Source organism: Camelus dromedarius, chromosome 16 (assembly GCF_036321535.1).
Source record: "Camelus dromedarius isolate mCamDro1 chromosome 16, mCamDro1.pat, whole genome shotgun sequence".
Lineage (NCBI taxonomy): Eukaryota > Metazoa > Chordata > Mammalia > Artiodactyla > Camelidae > Camelus > Camelus dromedarius.
The window spans coordinates 20,779,782-20,791,724 of NC_087451.1; the positions used below are offsets into that span (position 1 = coordinate 20,779,782).

General features: G+C 53.2%; 1 protein-coding gene across 1 annotated transcript; it reads right to left on the reverse strand.

Annotated features, from left to right (window-relative positions):
* Positions 1-4,386: 4,386 nt before the first annotated feature.
* Positions 4,387-11,943, reverse strand: RCVRN (recoverin). The gene is made up of 3 exons (XM_010991774.3): positions 11,246-11,943; positions 8,090-8,201; positions 4,387-4,677 (listed from the first exon to the last, which is right to left on the reverse strand). The coding sequence occupies exons 1-3, from the start codon at positions 11,624-11,626 to the stop codon at positions 4,562-4,564; spliced, it is 609 nt and encodes a 202-aa protein (XP_010990076.1). The 5' UTR covers positions 11,627-11,943; the 3' UTR covers positions 4,387-4,561.

Here is an 11,943-nt window from a genome sequence, read left to right on the forward strand (position 1 = left end):
CCCCAGCCTCGGGGGCTGGCCCTACATTCAAGTGAATGGAGCCCTAGGACACAGGGAGATGTCCGCTGTGAAACAGGCCAACCGCCATCCTTCCTTCACCCTTCACAGTGCAAGATGTGTATCTGAAGTCGAGTTCAAGGTGTCCAAGGACTGCCTGCAAAGCGACTTAAATGCAGAGCCTGACTCATGGCAGAGATTCTAAGAGACTGTGTCCGGGGCCATGGGAATTGTGTAGCACGCATCCCAGGTAATCCGGATGCAAGCCCACACTGGGCAGGGTGTGCAGGAGCTAGAAGGCCCTCTGAGCCGGCAGATGGCGGGATACGGCCGGTGCGTCAGCGGTGAGACGCACGCCTTCCTCTGATGGTGTGGACCCCACATCGCCCACCAGAGCCCACTCCTTTCCTTCTCTCCTCTTCCTCTCTTGTCAAGTCCTTCCTTCCTCTCTGCATCTCAGTTCTCATCCGTGGGCCGCAGAAGTTCTATCTGATCCGTAACAGCTCCATCCTTCCTCTGAGGGTTGGGCCCTGCTCCCAGGGCTCCTGTGAAGGTTGCCGTTGGTCATCTCCTCTTTTTTCTGGTTCCACCGGCCTTTCCGAGCTCGGCTTCTTCAAGCCTGCCTTGCCTACTGTTCTCTTGGCTTGCCCTTGGTACGTGGGCGGCTGTACCTCCTGCTCTGGGAGGTTTGCCCACTGCTCTCCCTGACTGAGTCCGCACCGGTAAGACTCCGACTCCTCTGATGGGGACGGGTGCTGAAAGCTGGAGGGGGCCCAGGGGAAATCAAGGACTGGGGCTGATCTGGACACGCCCAGGCGGCCCTGAGGACCCGTTCTGCTGATGGAGTGCAGGGTGCTTCTGGAGACTGAGGAGGGCCCAGGCAACCAGGGACAGGCTCAGTGGCTGAAACTGTAAGTCTAGAGGCTGAGGAAGATCAAGGGAGGAACATTCTCTGGAAACAGGGTGTCAGTGCTCAGAAGTGTGGCTGTTACAGTATGTAAAAGTATGTGTATGTGGGTGGGTGGTGTGTTGTCATGGAACCAAATGCTGCCCTATGTTAGGGGGAGGGGGTGATATGATACTATCAAGCAAGGTTGCCAGATTTAGCAGTCGATTAAATTTGAATTTCAGATAAATGAGTAATGTCGTTGTATAAGTATAGCCCATAACTGTAGCCATAAGTATGTCCCATGCGATGTGCTTTCTCTGAGATTCAAATCTCATTGCACATCTTGTATTTCACCTGGCAACTCTCTTGCCAAGAACAAATTGCAGCTGGGCAGGGACGAGGGCAAGGCAAGTGATGAATTTGGGATGCAAAATTTAAGAGAGTACTGAAAAAAACCCCTCCATTGTCAAGATAAGTAACAGTTTAATGCAATATTTTAAAAAATCAAATCTGCAAACTACAGCCTATGGGGCATTTATAAAAATAACATTTTATTGGAACCAGGGCTGGGAGGAGGGTGGGGCAGGTGAGGCCATGAGATGCAAATGCAGGGTCTGGTCCTCACTATTTACAGTTTTGATATTTTGCTCATCATGGACATTTTAAGATTAATTTTTATTTTTAAATGATTGCATCAGAATATTTATCTTGATTACTGAGTTTTTTTTGGCTCCTGAAGGTCAAAACTAAATTTTGCTCCAGAGGCCAGTGCCCATCTTGCCTTTGCCCCAGTCCTGCCTCTGCTTTGCACCGGGGGATACGGAAGCAATGACATTAGGCAAGTATGTAATAAAGTAAAAGCTTTTTGGGAGCGTCCAGATTGTCTGTAGTTCAATCATTAAAATATGCATCCTTCTCGCTTTTCTTTTCTGCAAATATCCCTGCCATTTCTCATCAGCCCATTAGCTCCTGGAAAGCTGGGGTGTCTCGTATTCCCAGCTTGTATTCAGAGCAGGTGCTTAGAACACATTCATCAAATGAGACAAGACAGAAATGTCTCGGGAGCATTGGATGCTGTTGGGGGTCAGTTATCTAGGACCTGGTCACTGATAGAAGGAACTTTAAAAAAAAAAAAGCATTTGTAAATATATTCTCCCCCCTCTACAAATGGGGTGGCGCACACACACCCTGCTTGCTCTTGTTCTCCTAATAATTAAAATAACCAGTTTATTGAAGTTGATCTGTATTGTTGATTCTTTTATGTTGGTTTCTCACTGGGGCTGCAGGTCTCCACCCCTGGAGAGTCTGGGGCCAGAAGTGGGGAAAAGAGCTGCGGTATTAAGCCTGGGGACCTGGTGGTCCACTGTCTCAGGGACCAAGAGGAGTGGGCAGAAGGGGAGGGGAGGGGAGCAGAGGTCAGAGGTCAAAAGGGTGGAGGACAACTGTCTCCCTTCTTCTAGACTACTCTCTAAATTATTCACTTTGCTGTTTCCTTGAAGATCCAGCTGGTGAGTCTCAATCCTGGCATTGCACTTACGTGGGAAACTTTCAAGAAACACTGATGGCTGGTGAGACCAGAAGTCTCACCAGCAGCCCAGCACACAGCTCGGGCATGTCAGGAACGCAGTAGCCTGGCTGTGGTGGGAATGTGGTGCCCGGTGGCAGCAACGGCCCCTGGCACTGAGACACCTATTGGCGACTCTGTAGAGGACACCTCCTAGGGACGCTAAGAAATACCCAAGAGCCACCACACAACAGGCTGGGACCATGTGAGAGCAGTTTGGGTCATTGTTCTTGATGAGGCCACTTCTGCCCTTGAGTTTCCACGCACATGAGGAAGCAGGAAGTTCAGAGGTGTGAAATGACTTCTCCAAAGTCTCTGTCGTGGACACCTATTATTACAATCCACTTCTCTCAGACTAACAGCACCAGCATTTTCCTCTTGGAAATCACACATCTCCCACTCTCAGTCCATGAAGTTTGAGTGGTTCCAACTCTACTCTCAAATCTGAAAATCTGCTTGGCCAGCCTGAGCATGACATCCTCCTGGCACCAGATACCGGGTCAGGGTTGGGCATATAGCCAATCAGAGCCAATGAGAGACAGTCCTGGAACTTTGGGACTCTAGACAAAAAAGAATTTTTTTTCACTGAAATTGGAACCATGAAGTAATAAGCCTGGGTTGGCTGGTGGCCCCTTGGGGAAAAAGCCTGGCTGGGAATAGAGCCTCCACAGCAGGAAGCAGAACCAGGAGAGGGAGAAGGAGCCCCGAGACCTTGCAGCCCCTGGATTAAGCCTGGCCCAAAGCTGGTGCTACTCCGGGAATTTCTGTTGCGTGAGTCAATAATCTTCGTGCCACAACCGGTGTTGGGTCTTCTGTTCCTTGCATCTGGAAGGGTCTTGACATGGTTCCTTACCACCCCTACCTCTTCCTCTTCTCTTCAGTCAAGTTGGACTTTACACTGTTCTCTTAGCATCTTCACAGAGTGTACTTCACAGAGTACCCTACAGCTGTACAGGATGCCAGCCACCCTATGCTCCCAGAAGACGTGCTATTTAGGTTATGACTCCTGGGTCCTCCAGGTGGATTCTCCCTTCTAAACATTTCTAGAGTTGGCCCCGTTCTCTCCATCTCACTGCTGGTACCCTGGCCTGGGGCCACCTGGGCAACTATGAGAGAGTGACCTTCAGGCTCCCTGCCCCCAGTCTGGCCCCTCTGATTTATTTCCACCGGCCAGAGGGATTTCTGACAAACATATACCCCTCTTACCTCAAACCCCGCAGTAGTACCCACTAGCCCCACGGTAACGCTGGGTCTTCCCATGGGCTGCAGGGAAGGCCTTGCATGGTCTGGCCCCTGCCTGCCTTGGAGGCTTAACTCACAATTTGCTCTCCCTCCTCCCTCTGCTCTCCGGCTACACGTGCCTTCTCATGGTCCCAGAACTTGAAATGCTCTTTCCTGCCTCAGGGTCTTGGAGACACAGTTTCCCCATCCTCACCTTTCCCCCAGCCCAGTCCACTGGGTCTTCATTTAAATGCCTCTTCATCCGGAACCCCTTTCCTGACCTCTGGACAGGTCAGCCCCTCCTGTTGTTTCTTCCCACACTGCTTTGCTTGTCTCCATGGTCACTGCATCGCCAGTAAGGGCGTCTTCAAGGTCTGCAGTCCCCTGTGCACCCTGAGCCGTAGGAGGGCAGGGCCAAGTCTGTCTCCTCCGCCACCGCAGTCCCCGCACCCTGGCCTAGGACCGCAGTGGCCACGCATTCCGGTCTTTGAGGTTGAACCGACAACTCATCTCCTTTTCTGGTTCAAGAACGACCAGTCAGCCATGTGCCCAGCTCCTCTTGCATTTATTGGAACCTGCTTACCCAACAGTCCACAAAGCAGCTTACACGGGGGCTGATATTTGGGGCTCCTGTGACCTAATCCTGGGATTATCAGGGAGGCCTGGGCTGGCGGGCGGGGGGAGGGGAGGCGGGCAGGTAGGGCGGGCGGGACGCTAGACACAGAGGGAAGGTGGGACCAGTGAATCGCTAAAGACGCTTCCGTTTGGCAGGGAGCTGTGCTGTGGGTTTACCGTGCTGCGGGTTGGAGGCTCTCCCGTCCCCCGGGGTGTGTGCACACGTGTGTTTGTGTGAATGGCGGGGAGAGGGGAGGAGACCTGAGCAGTTGACATCAGGGTTTCTTTTCCTTCAACTTCTCCTTCACTTTTTGTGGCTCAAATTGGATCAGTCGCAGAATTTCCTTATTCGCCAAGGTCCCCTCAATGAATTCTTTCTCTGTAAGTTTATCTGCACAGGGGGAAAAGACCACAGTCAGGATAGGCTGTTTCCAGCTGTGATGAGGCTAACATCGGCCAGCATGCCCAGGATGGATGGCTCTATTCTGAAAAGACTGAGTCTCAGTGCCCCTGGGGGTACCCCCGCCCCTCACTCCTCCCCAGGACCCCTGGATCTCCCCATGAATGAACAATAAAAGGGTTAATGACAGGCACGGCAGGGCCTCCCGGGTGCGGTCTAGTGCTGTGTCTCCTCTGACTGGTTGGCACCTCCGCCTTGCTGGTTATGAAATATTTCGAATATGACTCCAGGTCTCCAACCTCATGCTCTGGGGGATCTTCTAGGGGACTGGGCAAGGAAAGAGAGTCTCAGTTAAGAAGCAGGAAACAGTGTCTGCCCAGGAAGTAGGGAGTGAAGGGTGAGGGGTCCAATGTGTCCCAAGGAGAGGCTGGCTTATGAGGTGGCTCTCCACCCTGCTCCCAGCTCCTGGGCAGCCCCCTGATTCTTGGCTGACAACCCCTCCGTGGTCCTTCCCTGCGTGTCTCTGCATCCTCAATCTACCTCCTTGTTTGGGACGAGAGAGAGCCTCCAGCTATTGAATTCAGTCCTATCTAGTTAAATGCACGTCACAGAGCCCTCCCTCTGTGCCAGAGCCACTGTGCTTGTGGCTGAGATTGCAGGGGGCAGAGGGTGGGGTGTGGCATGGAAGGGAGTGAGAAAAGGCCCCTGGCCCTGGGAAACTGTTGGTCTGATGGGGAGACAGTCACCTGTAGAAATGACTCTAGAATGAGGCAGGTGCTCCTTCCTGTTTATGGCTATCCTCATAGTCCTGCACGTAGTAGGTGCTCAGTAAAGCTTGGCTGAACTCACTGTTTACAACAGCCAAGATGTGGAAACAACCTCAATGTCCATCGACAGGTGACTGGATGAAAAACTACTACTCAGCCATAAAAAAGAATGAAATCATGCCATTTACAGCAACATGGCTGGACCTAGAGATGATCATACTAAGTGAAGTTAAATCAGACAAAGATAAATATCACACGGTATCACTTATATGTGGAATCTAAAAAAAAATGACACAAATGAACTTATTTACAAAACAGAAACAGACTCACAGACACAGAAAAAAACTTAATGGTTACTTAATGGGAAAGGAGGGGACGGATAAAGTGGGAGTCTGGGGTTAGCAGATACAAACTACTATGTGCAAAGTAGGTAAACAGCAAGGTCCTCCTGTACAGCACAGGGAACTATAGTCAATAGCTTGTAATAACCTAAAATGAATGAAAAACCTGTAAAACTGAATCACTACGCTGTACAGCAGAAACTAACACAACATTTTTAACCAATTATAATTCAATTAAAAAAAAACCTCAGCTGAACTGAATTGGGTTTCCATTGGCTTATGTCCCAGGCCTTTGGGCAATCGTAATCATTCCTGGGTTAGGAGCCAGGCTGCTTCCCGGTGCAGGTCCGGCTGGGAAACTGGGTTTTAAGGTTCCAGCTGCCCTGTCAGCCTCGCACAGAGCTTGAAATCCCACCCTCGGAACCCGATGCTGGAGTGAGGCGTTGACTCCAGATGGGCCGTGTGGAAACACAAGTCACCAGGTACGAGCGCGCGTGTGAGCCCCCAGCACCTCCCTCCCCACTGTGACTGTGAAATTCACCTGGGGCAGTTTTCCGGTTAGCAAGTAGCAGAACAAGGGCCTCAGCACGTGGCCGACCCCGAGGGACGTCACGAAAGGGGCTAAAGAGGGGCGAGGAGCCTCAGGGAGGAGCCTTGAGCAGCCAGGGTCTGGGCAACGGAGGAGAGGATGCTCGAAGGGGGAGATGACGGCTGGGTGAGGCACGGGAAGGGCCTCCCCTGCGAAATCTGAGGAGGTGCTCAGTTTCAGGGTCGTGTGAGCACAGGGCTGGCACTGACAACAAGGGCCGCCTTCCATTTGTGCCTGGGCACCTCCTTGCCTTGCCCTAATTCTGGCCCTACCATCAAAGACCTCGTTGCTTCCCGACTTCCTCCTGGACCGCAGAATAGTAGGGCCCTGATTTAAGGTCCTGCTCAGACCTGTGCCGGGGAGCCCCGTAAGAGGCTGCCCCAGAGACCACAACAGGGGCCAGTCCTGGCTCCGCAGGTGGCCTTGGGCCATGCAGGCCGTCATCAACGGAGGCGCTTCAGAGGTTAAAAATCTTGACTGCAGGGGTGAGGGGAACAGCTCAGTGGTAGAATGCGTGCTTGGTGTGCATGAGGGAAAAAAAAAAGAAATCTCAATTGCTGGCTGCTCTTTTTAAAACAATCAGGTAGCGAGACACCAGCAGCCCCGCACCCCCACGTGGCAACAATCGATCAGAGGCCATCAGACCAGACAGCCACTCCCCACTGTTCGCCAGGCCCTCACTTACTGGGCAGCCGCTCTCCTGTTCATCCTCCCAGCCCCGGGAGCCATTCAAGTTTGCCGCCCCCGTCTGACACCAACCCCTCTCTCATGTCCTTCCTGAGCTGCACGTGGGCACCCTGCATTAGCAGCCCCCTTTCAGTGCCAGACCACGCTGCTTCCAGCCAGACGGAGCAGGGCAGGGAGCCAGGAGCAGGGGCTCGAGGACGCCCCATCGGCTTGGCCAAGACCTTCTTAGCCCAGTGCTGCAGTCTCAGACTTTTCTTAAGCCCAAACTACCCAGAGGCGTTTGATCTACTTTGCAGCCCGATGGCTCCTCCAGATCCCTCCCCATTTTCCCTCATAGGCCTTCCCCCCCATCAATCTCTTGCCGTCCAATTTAAATCTAATCCCATCTGGTGCTGCCTCTCGTGGGCTCCAAATTAACTTCCTAAAGTAAAACCGTTTAAATCCAGATCCTGCTTGCTTGGGACTGGGTGCTCATTCAGATGGAGACTGAGCTGAGGTGTGCCCTGTCCTAATTGTGCAGAAGGCCTTTTTATAAACAAGTAAACCAAAGTGTCTTTGAAGGAAAAAAAAAAAAAAAAAGGGCACTCCATTTAAAAAGAAAGCCGTTCGCAAAGTCTCAAAACTCGCCATTTGCCTACGAACTGCTCCTGAGCTGTGCCCTTTCCTGGTTACTACTCCCTCAGTGTGGGTGAGCTCTGTCGTAACGAAAGAGGTTTTCTTCCTTCAAAAGCACAACATCATTTAGAGCCTTGCTTCTCCCCAAGAGCGTCTCAGGCAGCAATGGAGTTTTACAAGCAGTGGGAGGCGGTACTGTTTCCCGCCAGCTCCAGAGTGGGCGTACGCACGACTGCCCGCGGGCCGTCCTGTCACCACCCACAAAGGCCCGTCAGGCAGCCCTGCAGTGGGCGGAGGTGACCTCTGTCCTGCCTGGGCACCGGACTCGGAAGGATAAATCTGGCTGGGCTTTCTGGGAAACACCCCGGGACTGGAACAAAGGCTAGGAAGGAGAAGGAATTTACCGTCTTCCTTCTTGCCAAAGAACCCCCAGACCTTCTCGGCTCGCTTCTCCGGGGTGTTTTCATCATCCGGAAGTCGCTTCACGTCCTCAGGACTGATCATTTTGAAAATAGCCTGCACCAAATCAAGAGGAGGAACCCATCAGAAGGAGCAGCTCCGGGGGAACCCACGTCGCCAGCCAGCATCCGCTGCGGCAGAGGCTAAAATGCAGGTGTCCAGGTCCCAGCTTGCCCTACTGAACCCCAGTTCCTGGGAGTGGGGACCGGGCATCTGGACTTTTGAGACCCTCAGAAGGGATGGAGAACGCAGGGGAGGGGGTGAAAGCAGCTTTCACTTCTTATTTTGTCCCTTTCCACCCTGCTGGAATTTCCTGATCATGTCAGCATATTACTTTCATTTTACTAAAAAGTGAAAATAAGAAATAAAAAGCTTCCTGATGATAATCTGACAGCAGCCCCAGGGCGGCAGTTTGGGATCTCCTACCTCGAACCCCACTGTCCAGAAATTTAATAACAGCAAATGGCTTTTTCTGGGTCCAGGGGGTACCTTGGTTGCCAACCCGGCTGGGCTAATATATAAGTGCTTAACGTGTGCCACCTTTCTAAGCGTTTTGCATGTGACCTTCACGACAACTTTATGAGGTGGGTATTATCGGCCCCATCTCACAGATGAAGAGACTGAGTCAACTAACCTGCTAGAAGTCCCTCACCTGGAAGTGGAAGAGTGGAGGTTCTAACCCAGGTGAGCTTGGTACTAGAACCTCTACACCTGCAGCACGTCCTACCCCCGGAAAGCCTTGGAGAGCGTTCTGGGGGCTGGCGAAGGTCTCCCAGGGCACGGGAAGCCCCTCATTTACTCTTCTCAGGGAGGCAGCCAGAGACAGATTCAGCTTTAAGCTCAAGGGTCTTGCTCATCACCCTCTAGTCTCACTGACAAAGGAGCAGGAAGTGGTCAGGGAAAGGGACAAGGCCGTCTCCACGTGCCCTTCCAGCTCCAGGCTACTAGGAGTCCACCAGGGCTGGCCAGGCCCAGAGGGGACACTCAGGATCGGACTCCAGGGAAACTAGGCTGGAGGGAGGATCAGCAGCGTCAGCAGCCCCCTTTCAGCGGCCCCCGCGCTGTAACACGCGGAAACCAGACCCAGCGGCTCCGGGCAGCAGCCCCGACGACGGCGGGACTCAGACCCGGGAGGTGCCCAGCGCAAACGGCAGCGGCTCCCTTAACACCGCCATCTGTCCTGAGCCGGGGAAGCACGTGCAGGCCGGAGGGCTAACGGCTGGGAGTGATTGGCTGCCTGCCCACCCTGCGTCCAACACTGAGGACAGACCCTCACGGCCTCAATAAAAGGACAGAGAAAGAACCATTGCATCTTCACCCTGGGCCCTGGGAGGTTATATGGTTTTCCCGAGGCCACGCGGCTTGTTGGTGGCACAGCTGGGACGAGAACCCATCGCTTCGGACTCCCAGGCCAGTCACGTGGACTTGGTAAACAGCGGAGGCTTGGCGTCGTCTTGCATAACCTCAGGTGTGGGTGCTCCACAACCTCTCTCCCCCTCCCGGCCTCCGTCCTCCTCTCCCCGCCCTCCCTCCCTCCCCTTCCTCCTCCTTTCCCCGAAGGAGCGCCAGCTCACAGGCCTCTGCTGGGCCTGGCATCCTTTAGGTGGTTCCGAGGGTGTGGTCCTCACCCCCGGCCACCTGCCAGTGCAGGGGGGCTCATTCTGCAGGCCGAGCCCAGAGCCCAGCGAGGCTCCCACACACACCTGTCCCTAACGGGAGGCCCAGGCAGAGTCCACTGACCAGAGGCTGCCTGCTTGGCCATTTTATTTACAGTTTCCCCGAAAAAGGGTGGGAGAATTGTGCGAATGAAAGCAGGATTATAAATGCATCGAAAATTATATAAAATATGAAAAACATCCTCTCTCACAGAAATGGAATTAGAGAAATAAAGGAAGTGGCATGAGGTAGAGGGCAAAAAACAGATCAAGTAAAACGAGGGTGCTGTAAATGAGGTAAGAGGGGAAAATGCAAACATTCGAATCCTCCAGACATAGAGGAGTGGGTACGTAATATGGCATGGCCAGACGATGGCGTTCTAAGCAGCTGTTAGAAATGGTTTGATATTGAAAGCACTCACAACAAAACAGTGACTGAAAAAAGGAAGATAAAAATCACATGTGAATATGTCATTGTTCTAAAATTACTTGTAAATATGTGGATGCAAGGCTGGAAAGGTGTATGTCAATACGTTGACAGTAGTTTGCTCTGGACGATGACATTAAAGGCCATTTTAACTTTCTTTTGCGTCGGTTTCTAAATTTCACTAATTACTTACATATTATAAAACTATTTTCCAGACACTGAAAGCCTTCTCAACAGATGATCTGATGCTGGGCCAACATGGACAGAGAGGAGAGCAGGTGTTGGGAAGCCCTGGCTGGCAAGGAGAGTGAGGAGCCAGCAGTTTGTGTAGAACACGAGATGGACGCGAAAGGCAGGCTTCTGGGATGAAGTGACCTGCCCCAGGTCGTGAAGGCAGGACTAGAACCCAGATTTCACGTCCTGCAACTTGGGCCTTTTTCTTCGGGATATTTGACACATGCTATGTCTTTTAAATGACTTGTGGGGGAGGGTGAGTCTATAGCCCAGTGGTTGGGCATATGCTTAGCGTGTGTGAGGTCCTGGGTTCAATTCCCAGTACCCTCATTAGAAAACAAAATTTTTAAAAGAGGGCAGGGTATAGCTCAAGTGGTAGAGCGCATGCTTAGCACGCACGAGGCCCTGGGTTCGATCCCCAATCCCACCCTTAAAATAAATAAGTAAATAAATAGACCTAATCCCCTCCCCCACAAAATGACTTGTGAAAGAGCCAGAACGTGTACTGTTGAAGGTTTTGAAGGACATTCTCATGGAGAAAGGAAGGAAGTTGGGAGGGAAAGAAGGCAGGACGGAAACGAAAAGATAAATACTAGGAAATGCCCCGATTCTTCTGGAGGAGGAAAACGAAGCCATGGGTAAGTGTCCCTCATGAATATCGGACCCCTCCTGACCACGCTCTTGGGCCACCGAGTCACAAAGCCTGGGTCCCCACCCCGCTGCAGCCCCGCCCCCAGGTGGTGACCCCGGCGCCCAGAGCCGGAAGCCCAGAGGCCAGCACTGACCGTGACGATCTCCAGCACTTCGCTTTTGCTGATGGTGCCGTTGCCGTCCACGTCGTAGAGGGAGAAGGCCCACTCCAGCTTCTGGTTGGTCTTGCCCGCGGTGGTCATGTGCAGGGCGATGACGTACTCCTTGAAGTCCAAGGTGCCATCGCTGTTGGCGTCGAAGCTGCGGAACACATGCTGGGCGTAGGCCTTGGGGTCGGCCTCGGGGAAGAACTTGGAGTAGATGCTCTGGAACTCCTGCCGGGTGATGCGGCCGCTGGGACACTCCTTCAGGAAGGACTGGTACCAGGTACTCAGCTCCTCCTCCGTGAACTTGGTGTTCAGCTGCAGCTCCTCCAGGATCTCCTTGGACAGGGCCCCGCTCTTGCTGTTCCCCATGGGTGAGGCGGCGTGGGCCCGGCCGGGCAGGCGCTGCTGGGCGGGCGGGCGGGCGGGAGTGACCGAGGCTCCCGGCTGCCGGGCTGGGTGCCGCTGGGGACGGTCAGACCCTGAGAGGCTGGTGGACTAGGCGGATTTGTGGCGGGTTCACCCCAGCACTTGGAGGGAGGAGGGGCCTGGAGCTGGAGGCGGGAGACAAGCTCCTAGATGCCCCCTGAGATTAAAATAAAGAGCTGACAGCAGGAGGTCAATCCACGTCGGCCTCCTGGCAGGACTGGGCAAGGGGTAGAATCTTCAGAGCGGAAGCCTCCGGCCGA